At 44.7% G+C, this 15,498-nt stretch overlaps 1 protein-coding gene across 4 annotated transcripts in view; it reads right to left on the bottom strand.

The window, feature by feature from the left end:
* The window catches only part of LOC139405505 (neuronal membrane glycoprotein M6-b), a 56,520-nt gene that overhangs the window by 2,898 nt on the left and 38,124 nt on the right, over nt 1–15,498 (bottom strand). For 2 of the 4 annotated variants that reach the window (XM_071147891.1, XM_071147890.1), the window contains exons 2-7: nt 11,541–11,727; nt 9,122–9,278; nt 8,593–8,761; nt 2,462–2,535; nt 2,202–2,267; nt 271–1,477 (exon numbers count right to left, since the gene is read on the bottom strand). In XM_071147891.1, coding sequence (XP_071003992.1) covers nt 1,397–1,477; nt 2,202–2,267; nt 2,462–2,535; nt 8,593–8,761; nt 9,122–9,278; nt 11,541–11,727 — 734 coding nt within the window. In that variant the 3' untranslated portion in view covers nt 271–1,396. Of the gene's footprint in view, nt 1–270; nt 1,478–2,201; nt 2,268–2,461; nt 2,536–8,592; nt 8,762–9,121; nt 9,279–11,540; nt 11,728–15,498 lie in introns of those variants that run through there. The other 2 variants (XM_071147888.1, XM_071147887.1) reach the window with 1 other exon arrangement.

Genomic DNA, 15,498 nt, shown 5'->3' with positions numbered 1-15,498 from the left:
AGACAACAGACACACCTTCAAAGTAATGTCATTATCCTCAACACTACTAACATGATTATTAAAGAATATTACAGAGACATTTAAAAAGGGGAGAGGGAGAGGAAGGGTAGTGGGGTTTTAGGTTTTGCATGCCAGCTTGATGATGAAGGTGGTTAGTAGAGGTTAGAGGGGCATTGGATTGTGGTATGAGATGGAACAGGTTTTCTGTCACTGGTACTGTTCTCAGTGTCTCTTTTTCATTTGAGAAGAAATATAAAACCATTGGGGATATTTTGTACACAAAGATTGTTTATTTTGTATAGAAAGAGAAAAATAATAACTACAAGTCTTCAAAAATCTTCGGAAATAATTAAATATTTATGGAAATATGGAATATAAGTAATCATAAACAGATTAAGGAATCCAAATGAAATAAAGTAAGCATGCAGGCTCAGTGTTAAAAAAAACAACAACAACAACAGTGGCTCTTTAAAAAAAATGTAATGTTTCTGAATGAGTCAAAGAGGAGGAAGAAACCAATCAAAACTATCAGCTGAAGCTATGAAGGCATCAGGTCCCATAGCAATTACATTACTCCTCTAAAACAAGAACACTTCCTTTATAAAATATATGAAGTCATCAACTGAGGCTATATACCTTGATGGAAAATATACCCTTGGTACTGGGATTACCCTTCACAATACTAGTTATATGTGCAGTTATTGGTTTTGAAATGCTGTTCATCCTTGTCTGCGTCATCTTACGTGTGAAGACTATCTGTATCTATATATCTATATACGACTGAGGAACTAGTTTGTAATAGAAGCTTGTAATACTGACAATTCAAATTCACTGTGTAACACTTTGTGTCTTGCACCAAGAAAATACAAAAGTACACACGATCAATCCTAAAACATTAATGGGGGAAAGGCACTTTTCCAAGCCTGGCTGGTCTTCTGACAAATTGAACATTAGCAAAAAACAAATACATTTTCACCCCAAATTTAAGCACGATGGTCATGGCAACTGACGGAGAACTCCTTCATAATACAGTATTGTTCTCAGATTGTGTTTTTTGTCTTCCTCTTCCACGCCTACTGTTTATTAGCCAGAGTGCTATTAATTTAAGGGAGTTATTACTGATTTATTGTCCTAATCAGATCTTAACAAGAAATGGAGAAAAGCATAACCCTCTCAACTTTACACCACCCCATTCTTAAGACAATTCTCTTCAGGTACAGTTGGTCCTTCAGGCAAACCTATCTCTGGATAACACATGCTAAAAGATGCATACAATCAGCTATTTACACTTTAGGTGAAGGTTAATGGAGATATGTTGCTGACTATTTTTAGTCCGTGGAGTACGTGGCTGCAGGCTACTCAGAGCCGTGTCATAGACTGTGTCTCTGAACACCAGTTAAAACTTAGTGCAGCAGTCTTCTCGACTCTTAAACTTCAAAACGGCAAAGTTATAAGTGGTAGCCATCATGTAGATCAGCTGGTGGAAGAGAACAGAATACAGGCGGTAAGAGAACGCCCAAGGACATGCATGTGCATGGCTGCCATATTTTGGCAACAACTGATGTTTCAACTTTTTACTTGTAAAAAAAAAAAAACAACACAAGTATTAGTAAAATATTCATTTTTGTCACCTATATATATATGAGTTCAATGGAACCCTATGAAACACTCTTTGGTAGCAATCAGAGAGGAAAAAAGGACTGCATGGCCTTGACAGACAATTTCCCTCTTCTATCATTACTCATTGTTTTCAAAACACCCAAGACGGGACTCTATACTCTTCGGAAATGGGGCGCCCTTAGTTCAAAGAACTCTGATGTAGTCTACACATGTTTATATCCTTACAGATATTCCCCTTTATACTGTATAAACATAGCCATGTGTCCCGATACAGGACAAACGTCCACCCTGTTTCTACTTTTCTAAAATAAGTCTGGGGCCCGGGGCATCTAAGCAGATGGTTTACAGAGAATGGGATTGGAGTTGTGGAAAAGTCTACGGGTATTCTGCCTTACAGTCAGAGGTTACATAAACCATATGGGAAATGAGGAGAGGAGCACTGGATTCATGATCTACAGTCAGATACAAACTGCAAGGGTGGACTGAAGGAGAGGATGAGAGAGAGAGAGAAGAGAGAGAGAGAAGAGAGAGAGAGAGAGAGAGAGAGAGAGAGAGAGAGAGAGCGCGAGAGATGAACTTACCAGAGCAATGACAGTGGCCCCAGCTCCAGCACATGCTATGATGTACAGGTGGTAGGACAGGTAGAACTGAAAAAGACATTCATGTGATTGAACACAGTACCAGTACAGTAACTCATTGTGAATACAAATGTATGTTTTTCTGTGGACCTTGCACTGTTATTGTGAGCATGCATCTCAGAAGTAATGGCACCCACATAATAGACAGTACAGTATATCACTGGTCAAAATAATGACTGAGGATGGGAGGAGAGATGCCTTACCTCACTGGTATTACAGATGTCTCCAAGTGTGGACCCACAAGCCTTGCCTGGCGATGCGTTCCAGGGGATGATACCTGCAGACAGTCGTTCAATTCAAAGGTTAATATTGACACAGCAAATTCCTCACATCATGTCATCAGTATTCATATAATTCATATAGATACACAGTAAAGGAACCATCCTTATTTGGCCATAGCCACATATCACATTCAAATTTACGATGTGGTTATAACTTAGATGAAATCTCCATTAAAATGTCATGCTTGTAGAGTGGAGTGTAACAAACCTGTACAAGGTGACACACTGGTCATTTTAGGCTGTTATAATGTCTTATTTCTGCTATAAAACCTGAGAGGAGACGGAGGATATCGAGCCAGAGAAAAGATGCCACAAGTGGTATTTAGTATTTTATTAGGAACCCTATTAGCTGTTGCGAAAGCCACACCTACTCTTCCTGGGTTCCACACAAAACATGAAACATGTCATTTTTCCAACAATTGTTTACAGACAGATTATTTCACTTATAATTCACTGTATCACAATTCCAGTGGGTCAGAAACTTACATACCCTAAGTTGACTGTGACTTTAAACAGCTTGGAAAATTCCAGAAAATGATGTCATGGCTTGAGAAGTTCTGACATCATTTGAGTCAATTGGAGGTGTACCTGTGGATGTATTTCAAGGCCTACCTTCAAACTCAGTGCCTCTTTGCTTGACATAATGGGAAAATCAAAATAAATCAGCTAAGACCTTAGACCTTAAAAGTCTGGTTCATCCTTGGGAGCAATTTCCAAATGCCTGAAGGCACCACATTCATCTGTACAAATAATAGTATACAAGTATAAACATCATGGGACTATGCAGCCGTCATACTGCTCAGGAAGGAGACAAGTTCTGTCTCCTAGAGATGAACGTACTTTGGTGTGAAACATGGAAATGTCTTTGTGAAGATGCTGGAGGAAACAGGTACAAAAGTATCTATATCCACAGTAAAACACGTCCTATATCGACATAATGTCACACCCTGACCATAGTTTACTTTGTATATTTCTATGTTTTGGTTGGTCAGGGTGTGATCTGAGTGGGCATTCTATGTTACATGTCTAGTTTGTCCAGTTCTATGTTCGGCCTGATATGGTTCTCAATCAGAGGCAGGTGTTCGTCATTGTCTCTGATTGGGAACCATATTTAGGTAGCCTGGGTTTCACTGTGTGTTTGTGGGTGATTGTTCCTGTCTATGTGTTTTCACCAGATAGGGCTGTTTAGGTTTTCGTTACGGTCATTACGTCCTTTATTTTGTAGTGTTTGTATTGATTCGTGTTTTACGTTTGTTTATTAAAACATGGATCGAAATCTACACGCTGCATTTTGGTCCGACTCTCCTTCTCACCAAGAAAACCGTTACAGAATCACCCACCACAAACGGACCAAGCAGCGTGTTAACAGGCAGGAGCAGCGCAAAGAGGAATGGACATGGGAGGACGTTTTGGATGGCAAGGGCTGTTACACTTGGGAGGAGATACTGGCTGGAAGAGATCGCCTCCCATGGGAACAGGTGGAGGCACTTAGGAAAGCAGAGGCAGCCGGAGAGAGGAGCCAGCGATATGAGGGAACACGGCTGGCAAGGAAGCCCGAGAGGCAGCCCCAAAAATGTCTTGGGGGGGGGGGCTAACAGGGAGTATGGCTACGCCAGGTAGGAGACCTGCGCAAACTCCCTGTGCTTACCGGGGGGCTAGAGAGACCGGACAGGCACCGTGTTATGCAGTGGTGCGCACGGTGTCTCCAGTCGGTGCGGTATATTCCAGCTCTGCGTGTCGGCCGGGCTAGATTGAGCGTCGAGCCTAATGCAATGAAGCCGGCTCTACGTATCTGGTCCCCAGTGCGTCTCCTTGGGCCGGCTTACATGGCACCAGCCTTGCGCTCGGTGTCTCCGGTTCGCCTGCATAGCCCAGTGCGGGCTATTCCACCTCGCCGCACTGGCAGGGCGACCGTGAGCATTCAACCAGGTAAGGTTGGGCAGGCTCGGTGCTCAAGAGCTCCAGTGCGCCTGCACGGTCCGGTCTTTCCAGTACCACCTCCACACCCCAGCCCTCCGGTAGCAGCTCCCCGCACCAGGCTTCCTGTGCGTGTCCTCGGCCCAGTACCACCAGTGCCAGCACCACGCATCAGGCCTACAGTGCGCCTCGCCTGTCCAGCGCTGCCGGAGCCTTTCTCCTCTCCAGCGCTGTCGGAGTCTCCCGCCTGTTTAGTGCTGCCAGAGCTTTCCGCCTCTACAGCGCTGCCGGAGTCTCCCGCCTGTTCAGAACTGCCAGTCTGCAAGGAGCTGCCAGTCTGCAAGGAGCTGCCAGTCTGCAAGGAGCTGCCAGTCTGCAAGGAGCTGCCAGTCTGCAAGGAGCTGCCAGTCTGCATAGAGCTGCCAGTCTGCAAGGAGCTGCCAGTCTGCAAGGAGCCGCAAGAGCTGCCAGTCTGCAGGATGCCGCCAAAGCTGCCAGTCTGCAGGATGCCGCCAAAGCTGCCAGTCTGCATGGAGAAGCCAAAGATGCCAGTCAGCATGGAGCAGCCAGGGCCGCCAGTCAACATGGAGCAGCCAGGGCCGCCAGTCAGCATGGAGCAGCCAGAGCTGCCAGTCAGCATGGAGCAGCCAGAGCTGCCAGTCAGCATGGAGCAGCCAGAGCTGCCAGTCAGCATGGAGCAGCCAGAGCTGCCAGTCTGCATGGAGCAGCCAGAGCTGCCAGTCAGCATGGAGCAGCCAGTCAGCATGGAGCAGCCAGAGCAGCCAGTCAGCATGGAGCAGCCAGAGCAGCCAGTCAGCATGGAGCAGCCAGAGCTGCCAGTCAGCATGGAGCAGCCAGTCAGCATGGAGCAGCCAGAGCAGCCAGTCAGCATGGAGCAGCCAGAACTGCCAGTCAGCCAGACTCTTCCAGATCTGCCAGTCAGCCAGACTCTTCCAGATCTGCCAGTCAGCCAGACTCTTTCAGATCTGCCAGTCAGCCAGACTCTTCCAGATCTGCCAGTCAGCCAGACACTTCCAGATCTGCCAGTCAGCCAGACACTTCCAGATCTGCCAGTCATACAGACTCTTCCAGATCTGCCAGTCATACAGACTCTTCCAGATCTGCCAGTCAGCCAGACTCTTCCAGATCTGCCAGTCAGCCAGACTCTTCCAGATCTGCCAGTCAGCCAGACTCTTCCAGATCTGCCAGTCAGCCAGACTCTTCCAGATCTGCCAGTCAGCCAGACTCTGCCAGTCAACCAGACTCTTCCAGATCTGCCAGTCAACCAGACTCTTCCAGATCTGCCAGTCAACCAGACTCTTCCAGATCTGCCAGTCAACCAGACTCTTCCAGATCTGCCAGTCAACCAGACTCATCCAGATCTGCCAGTCAACCAGACTCTTCCAGATCTGCCAGTCAACCAGACTCTTCCAGATCTGCCAGTCAACCAGACTCTTCCAGATCTGCCAGTCAACCAGACTCTTCCAGATCTGCCAGTCAACCAGACTCTTCCAGATCTGCCAGTCAGCCAGACTCTTCCAGATCTGCCAGTCAGCCAGACTCTTCCAGATCTGCCAGTCAGCCAGACTCTTCCAGATCTGCCAGTCAGCCAGACTCTTCCAGATCTGCCAGTCAGCCAGACTCTTCCAGATCTGCCAGTCAACCAGACTCTTCCAGATCCGCCAGTCAGCCAGGATCTGCCAGAACCGCCAGCCAGCCAGGATCTGCCGGATCCAACTACCTGCCTGAGCTTCCTCTCAGTGCTGAGCTTCCTCTCAGTGCTGAGCTACCCATCAGTCCCGAGCTACCTCTGTCCCGAGCTGCCCCTCTGTCCCGAGCTGTCATTAAGGAGGGTAACCTATCTAGGGACGCTAAGGAGGTGGACTAAGACTATTATGGAGTGGGGTCCACGTCCAGCGCCAGAGCCGCCACCGCGGACAGATGCCCACCCAGACCCTCCCCTATAGGTTCAGGTTTTGCGGCCGGAGTCCGCACCTTGGGGGGGGGGGGGGGGGGTACTGTCACACCCTGACCATAGTTTACTTTGTATATTTCTATGTTTTGGTTGGTCAGGGTGTGATCTGAGTGGGCATTCTATGTTACATGTCTAGTTTGTCCAGTTCTATGTTCGGCCTGATATGGTTCTCAATCAGAGGCAGGTGTTCGTCATTGTCTCTGATTGGGAACCATATTTAGGTAGCCTGGGTTTCACTGTGTGTTTGTGGGTGATTGTTCCTGTCTATGTGTTTTCACCAGATAGGGCTGTTTAGGTTTTCGTTACGGTCATTACGTCCTTTATTTTGTAGTGTTTGTATTGATTCGTGTTTTACGTTTGTTTATTAAAACATTGATCGAAATCTACACGCTGCATTTTGGTCCGACTCTCCTTCTCACCAAGAATACAGTTACACATAACCTGAAAGGCCGCTCAGCAAGGAAGAAGCCACTGCTCCAAAATCACCATAAAAAAGCCAAACTATAGTTTGCAACTGCACATGGGGACAAAGATCGTACTTTTTCGAGAAATGTCTTCTGGTCTCATGAAGCAAAAAATAGAACTGTTTGGCCATAATGACCATCGTTATGTTTGGAGGTAAAAGGGGGATGCTTGCAAGCCGAAGAACACCATCCCAACCGTGAAGCTCGGGGGTGGCAGCATCATGTTGTGAGGGTGCTCTGCTGCAGGAGGGACTGGTGCACTTCACAAAATAGATGGCATCATAATGGGGGAAAATTGTGGATATAATGAAGCAACATCTCAAGACATCAGTTAAAGCTTGATTGCAAATGGAGCATACTTCCAAAGTTGTGGCAAAATGGCTTAAGGACAACAAAGTCAAGTTATTGGAGTGGCCATCAGAAACCATGACCTCAATCCTATATCAAATTTGTGGGCAGAACTGAAAAAGAGTGTGCAAGCAAGGAGGCCTACAAACCTGACTCAGTTACACCAGCTCTGTCAGGAAAAATGGGTCAAAATTCACCCAACATATTGTGGGAAGCTTTTGGAAGGCTACCCCAAATGTTTGACCAAAGTTAAACCATTTAAAGGCAATGCTACCAAATACTAATTGAGTGTATGTAAACTTCTGACCCACTGGGAATGTAATGGAATAAATAAAAGCTGAAATAAATCATTCTCTCTATTCTGACATTTCACATTCTTAAAAGAAAGTGGTGATCCTAACTGACCTAAGACAGTGAATTTTTACTAGGATTAAATGTCAGGAATCGTGAAAAACTGAGTTTAAATGTATTTGGCTAAGGTGTATATAAACTTCCGAGTTCAACTGTACATTTAAAAATGGCACATGTAGCCTACATATCAATGCATACACACAAACTATCTAGATCAAATAGGGGAGAGGCGTGGCACCGTGAGGTGTTGCTTTATCTCTAATGGCTCTAATATTATACTGTACGCTTTCTTGAATTTGGGGACTGTGAAAAGTCCCCTGGTGGCATGTCTGATGGGGTAAGTGTGTGTGTCAGAGCTGTGTGTAGGTTAACTATGCAAACAATTTGGAGTTTTCAACACATTCATGTTTGTTATAAAAAAAGGAAGTGATGCAGTCAGTCTCTCCTCAGCTCTTAGCCAGGAGAAACTGGCATTGGTATTTTGTTATACTAATATTTACCACACTAACGTGTTGGCTCTCAGCCACTAAAAACCTCTCCTTATCTTTATACACACCAGTGGAGGCTTCTGAGGGAAGAACGACTCATGATGATGGCTGGAACGGAGCAAATAGATTGGCATCAAACCTTGTGTTTGATGTATTTGATACCATTCCACATATTCCCCTCCAGCCATTAACACTAGCCAATCCTCCCCAATTAAGGTGCCACCAACCTCCTGTGATACACACCAATAGAAATCTGTGATCCACAGCCTCAACAGGCGACTGTACACATAAAGTATTGGAAACACCTGCTCTGTGTTATGGGTAGAAGGGACCCTGGATGGTTTTGGTCATATTCATTATGGCACAGCGTAGAGATAATGTTGCAACGGGAAGACAAAACAAGCCTTTCTTATTGGAAAAGTTCAGGTAATCCCTCTCAGTTTCAGTCTGTTTTCTTTCACATGGTGCCTAATGAAGATGACCCTGGCTGTAACTCCGGTTTTCCCTTACCGTACTGACGAACGTCGACACAGATGGTGTCCACGTTGGTGAGGTTAGCCACAGGTGACCTCATGGCGTTGCAGGTGGACCAGATGTTGTAGAAGAGGAAGACGGGCACGGCGGAGAAACCAAACACACCCAGCCAGGCGATACCCAGGATGTAGGTCAGGAACACAAACTGAGAAAACACACGTACAAAAATAGCATCACATTGGCATTAGGAAGATCTGGATCATAACTAGTATTTTCATAGCTGTTGTTTGTGTCTATTTGACAGGTAGGCATAAAAGAGAGGGCATGCTTTCGTGTCCGTTTGTGAAGAGTATTTGCTCAGACGTCGTCATTATGTCATCAGCTTGTTTGATTGATCACATTAAAACAGAACTCAGGTGTCCACGTGGTTCGGGTTGAGTACATAAAAACAAAGACTGGCTTGTTGCACGAAATTTGGTCTGATCAAGAGTGCAGTGAGTTTCGTTGTTTGGTGTAAGTTCAGTGCACGGTTAACACAGTCCAGTGGTTCACTTTAGTTACGTACCATGCCGCTAATACAGCGTCCACAGATGGTGGTCTTGAACTCGCTGTGCAGCTCCTTCACAGCGCTGGTGGTGTAGAAGCCCTCGGCCAGCAGGATGATTCCGTAGAGGAAGAAGAAGGAGGCGATGCCATAGATGACGTACTGCATCAGCTGTATTCTGTATAGGAGCAAATCCCACATAAACCCGCTCTGTGTTCTGTCCATTAGGGATAATCCAATATGACTATGTTATGTTTCAGCCTCCAACATGAGGCTAGAGGAGAAACCGTAAATGTGACAGGTGTTTGGAGGACATATTGGCACGGTTTGCCTGCCCTCGAAGACGGTGTTTGGAGGATATATTGGCACAGTTTGAGATGGAACGGAGTTCCATGCAATAATGGCGCTATATAATACTGTACGCTTTCTTGAATTTGTTCTGGATTTTGGGACTGTGAAAATACCCCTGGTGGTATGTCTGATGGGGTAAGTGTGTGTGTCAGAGCTGTGTGTAGGTTGACTATACAAACAATTTGGAGTTTTCAACACATTCATGTTTGTTATAAAAAGAAGAAGTGATGCAGTCAGTCTCCTCAGCTCTTAGCCAGGAGAAACTGGCATGGGTAGTTTTGTTATACTAATATTTACCACACTAACGTGTTGGCTCTCAGCCACTAAAAACCTCTCCTTATCTTTATACACACCAGTGGAGGCTTCTGAGGGAAGAACGACTCATGATGATGGCTGGAACGGAGCAAATAGATTGGCATCAAACCTTGGTCTTGGTCCTAACAACACCCGTGCCAAGATATCTTCCAAACACCGGCTTCTCTGGCATTATCACTTAAGTACACGTGACATTAAAACTTGAAAATTGAAATTAAAATGGGCACTCACAGAGACTCCCCTTAAACCTCATAACAAAACACTTGTCCTGTTCTTCCTCTCCTCTATGTTTCTCCTCTCTTGCTATAGACTAATGGATCTAAAATAGGTCTCATCTGGGGTAAGGTGCAAGCAGAGGTTTTTATTTGATAAAAAATAGCTGTTGTGATGAGCTCATTGAAGAAAAGATATATATATAAAAGTACCTGTAATTCATTGATAGGGCTTATCTATGCTAGGAGGCTCAGCTCACTAAGACTAAAAGGGTTGTGCTGATTAAAGAAGCAATAAAACTGGCCTTCTTTAGACAAGTTGAGTTTCTGGAGCATCAGCATTTGTGGTTTCGATTACAGGCTCAAAATGGCCAGAAACAAAGGACTTTCTTCTGAAACTCATCAGTCTATTCTTGTTCTGAGAAATTATCGCTATTCCATGTGAGAAATTGCCAAGAAACTGAAGATCTTGCACAACGCTGTGTACTACTCCCTTCACAGAACAGTGCAAACTGGCACTAACCAGAATAGAAAGAGGAGTGGGAGGCCTCGGTGCACAACTGAGCAAGAGGACAAGTACACTAGAGTGTCTAGTTTGAGAATCAGGTGCCTCACAAGTCCTCAACTGGCAGCTTCATTAAATAGTAATCTTCACTGTTGATGTTGAGACTGGTGTTTTGCGGGTACTATTTAATGAAGCTGCCAGATGAGGACTTGTGAGGCATCTCAGTTGTGCACCGGGGCCTCCCACTCCTCTTTCTATTCTGGTTAGAGGCAGTTTGCGCTGTATCTGTGATGGGAGTAGTACAAAGCGTTGTACGAGATTTCTCGCATGTAATAGCCTTCATTTCTCAAAACAAGAATATGAGTTTCAGAAGAAAATGATTTGTTTCTGGCCATTTTGAGCCTGTAATCGAACCCGCTCCAGATACTCAACTAGTCTAAAGGCCAGTATTATTGCATCTTTAATCAGAAAAACAGTTTCCAGCTGTGCTAACATAATTACAAAAGGGTTTCTAATGATCAATTAGCCTTTTAAAATTATAAAGTTGGATTAGCTCACACAATGTGCCATTGGAACACAGGAGTGATGGTTGCTGATAATGGACCTCTGTACGCCTATGTAGATATTCCATGAAAAAAAGCATCCGTTTCCAGCTACAATAGTCATTTACAACATTAACAACGTCTACACTGTGTTTCTGATCAATTTGATGTTATTATAATGGACGGAAAAAATGTTATTTACTTTCAAAAACAAGGACATTTCTAAGAGACCCCAATCTTTTTAATGGTAGTGTATAACTGGTAGAAATAGTTTATTTTTTCAGGATATCGTTGTAGACATATAGCCACTACTACTGCCTGGATTGACATGTACGGGTTTGGGGGACCAGTTGTATCTTAATAATGCTCTACTCTGGCCATTCAGTTGGATACTTACGGTTAGCCAGGCCTTAATTATAGCTTATAGGATATCACTAGGGAGCATTGCTTTTCATGGACAGGTTAAGGTCAAGGACTCCTAGCCCTACTCATGGGGTCAGGGTTCGGTCACTCACACGTCGGTCAGCATGGCGTGGTCAGAGGTGACTTTGGAGAAATGGTTCTCCAAGATGGTAAGGGTGCCGGTGAGGGCCACATGGCCGCAGCCACAGAACAGGGCCACGCCGGAGAAACATAGGATGGTGGCCACCAGCGATGCATACGGCACCCCGCCCAGACACTTGATGCAGCACTCGAAGCAACCTCCATGGAAACACAGAGAGAGAGAGAGAAATAGGGAGAACAGTCAACTTGTTGATTGAATCTTTCATCACAGAATAGTCAAAGCAGTAATTGTTGTCTTTTGAGAGAGACAATACATTTTTATTTATTCTTCTGTGCGCTTTTCACTGGGCCAAATTGGCCATTTTGGTCATATTGGTCAACCTGATATTTCTTAAACCATTGCAAAGTCCATATAAGGGCGTTGTGTTTCACTCCATCATACTCAGAAGAGCTGACGTATTGGTCCAGCACTTAAATCATATACATGGCCATCTTTACACTAGTCCATGGGCTGAGCTTAGGGACAACTTTCAAGTTCAACTCACTGAAACATTCAAATGAGCCGTTGCATAACCAATGACAGTACAGTCGAGGTAATTTAATTATTCACTGTTCATCAGAACTCAGTAAGAACATGTACTGACTTTCTCAACCTCCTCTAAATGACTCATCATTGCAGACTCCCCACCTACCAATACACTACAAAAACTATGTACACACACTACCAACACACATGTAGCGTGGACAGTGGAGTGGTATTTTAATGAGGTATGAGTGAATGATGATCAAATCTTGAACTTGTGGACTACTCATCATGATAGAATGAGACTTAACTTGCCATCTGGTATGGGCATCTATCTGCCTGCCTGCCTGCCTGCCTGTCTGTCTGTCTGTCTGTCTGTCTGTCTGTGCAGCCAGGAAGGGCAGTCTATCCTGACTATTCATCGGCAGAATTAAAGTGCACTAATGGGAGGCAGACAGGTCAGTACTGTGCTGGGGTTTCCAGCCAAACCCTAATGGAAATCAATGGCTATTCATAATGGCAGAATGAGGACTGGTACCTGTTTCGTGGTAGATTGAATCGTGGTAGATTGTATCATGGTAGACTGTGTCATGGTAGACTGTATTGTGCTAGATTGTATCGTGGTAGGTTGTATCGTGGTAGACTGTATCATGGTAGACTGTATCATGGTAGACTGTGTCGTGGTAGACTGTATCGTGGTAGACTGTATCGTGGTAGACTGTATCGTGGTAGACTGTATCATGGTAGACTGTATTGTGGTAGACTGTATTGTGGTAGACTATCGTGGTAGACTGTGTCGTGGTAGACTATCGTGGTAGACTGTATCGTGGTAGACTGTGTCGTGGTAGACTTTATCGTTGTAGACTGTATCGTGGTAGACTGTGTCGTGGTAGACTTTATTGTGGTAGACTGTATCGTGGTAGACTGTGTCGTGGTAGACTGTGTCGTGGTAGACTATCATGGTAGACTGTATCGTGGTAGACTGTGTCGTGGTAGACTTTATTGTGGTAGACTGTATCGTGGTGGACTGTATCGTGCTAGACTATCGTGCTAGATTGTACACTGTATTGTGGTAGACTGTATCGTGGTAGACTGTATCGTGGTAGATTGTGTCGTGGTAGACTGTATCGTGGTAGACTGTATTGTGCTAGATTGTATCATGGTAGATTGTATCGTGGTAAACTGTATCGTGGTAGACTGTATCGTGGTAGAATGCATCGTGGTAGACTGTATCGTGGTAGATTGTATCATGGTAGACTGTATTGTGACTGTATCGTGATAGACTGTATTGTGGTAGACTGCATCATGGTAGACTGTATCGTGGTAGACTGTATCGTGGTAGAATGTATCATGGTAGATTGCATCGTGGTAGACTATCGTGGTAGACTGTATCGTGCTAGACTATCGTGCTAGATTGTACGTGGTAGATTGTATCGTGGTAGACTGTATCGTGGTAGACTGTATCGTGGTAGACTGTATCGTGGTAGATTGTGTCGTGGTAGACTGTATCGTGGTATACTTTATTGTGGTAGACTGTATCATGGTAGACTGTATCATGGTAGACTGTATCGTGGTAGACTGTATTGTGGTAGACTGTATCGTGGTAGACTGTATCATCGTAGACTGTATTGTGGTAGACTGTATCGTGGTAGACTATCGTGGTAGACTGTGTCGTGGTAGACTGTGTCGTGGTAGACTATCGTGGTAGACTGTATCGTGGTAGACTGTGTCGTGGTAGACTTTATCGTTGTAGACTGTATCGTGGTAGACTGTGTCGTGGTAGACTTTATTGTGGTAGACTGTATCGTGGTAGACTGTGTCGTGGTAGACTGTGTCGTGGTAGACTATCATGGTAGACTGTATCGTGGTAGACTGTGTCGTGGTAGACTTTATTGTGGTAGACTGTATCGTGGTGGACTGTATCGTGCTAGACTATCGTGCTAGATTGTATCGTGGTAGACTGTATCGTGGTAGACTGTATCGTGCTAGACTATCATGCTAGATTGTACACTGTATCGTGGTAGACTGTATCGTGGTAGACTGTATCGTGGTAGATTGTGTCGTGGTAGACTGTATCGTGGTAGACTGTATTGTGCTAGATTGTATCATGGTAGATTGTATCGTGGTAAACTGTATCGTGGTAGACTGTATCGTGGTAGAATGCATCGTGGTAGACTGTATCGTGGTAGATTGTATCATGGTAGACTGTATTGTGACTGTATCGTGATAGACTGTATTGTGGTAGACTGCATCATGGTAGACTGTATCGTGGTAGATTGTATCATGGTAGATTGCATCGTGGTAGACTATCGTGGTAGACTGTATTGTGGTAGACTGTATCGTGCTAGACTATCGTGCTAGATTGTACGTGGTAGATTGTATCGTGGTAGACTGTATCGTGGTAGACTGTATCGTGGTAGATTGTGTCGTGGTAGACTGTATCTTGGTAGACTGTATCGTGGTAGAATGCATCGTGGTAGACTGTGTCGTGGTAGATTGTATCATGGTAGACTGTATTGTGACTGTATCGTGATAGACTGTATTGTGGTAGACTGCATCATGGTAGACTGTATCGTGGTAGACTGTATCGTGGTAGACTGTATCGTGGTAGACTGTATCGTGGTAGATTGTGTCGTGGTAGACTGTATCTTGGTAGACTTTATTGTGGTAGACTGCATCGTGCTAGACTATCGTGCTAGATTGTATCGTGGTAGATTGTGTCGTGGTAGACTGTATCGTGGTAGACTTTATTGTGGTAGACTGTATCGTGCTAGACTATCGTGCTAGATTGTACGTGGTAGATTGTATCGTGGTAGATTGTATCGTGGTAGACTGTATCGTGGTAGACTTTATTGTGGTAGACTGTATCGTGCTAGACTATCGTGCTAGATTGTATCGTGGTAGATTGTATCGTGGTAGACTGTATCGTGGTAGACTGTATCGTGGAAGACTGTATTGTGGTAGAATGCATCGTGGTAGACTGTATCGTGGTAGATTGTATCATGGTAGACTGTATTGTGACTGTATCGTGGAAGACTGTATCGTGGTAGATTGTATCATGGTAGACTGTATATGACTGTATCGTGGTAGACTGTATTGTGGTAGACTGTATCGTGCTAGACTATCGTGCTAGATTGTATCGTGGTAGACTGTATCGTGGTAGACTATCGTGGTAGACTGTATCGTGCTAGACTATCGTGCTAGACTATCGTGCTAGACTATCGTGGTAGATTGTATCGTGGTAGATTGTATCATGGTAGACTGTATTGTGACTGTATCGTGGTAGACTGCATCATGGTAGACTGTATCATGGTAGATTGTATCGTGGTAGACTATCATGGTAGACTGTATCGTGGTAGACTGTATCGTGGTAGATTGTATCATGGTAGATTGTATCATGGTAGACTGTATCATGGTAGATTGTATCGTGGTAGATTGTATCGTGG

Source organism: Oncorhynchus clarkii, chromosome 3 (genome assembly GCF_045791955.1).
Source record: "Oncorhynchus clarkii lewisi isolate Uvic-CL-2024 chromosome 3, UVic_Ocla_1.0, whole genome shotgun sequence".
Lineage (NCBI taxonomy): Eukaryota > Metazoa > Chordata > Actinopteri > Salmoniformes > Salmonidae > Oncorhynchus > Oncorhynchus clarkii.
This window is presented reverse-complemented; position numbering and strand designations above follow the sequence as displayed.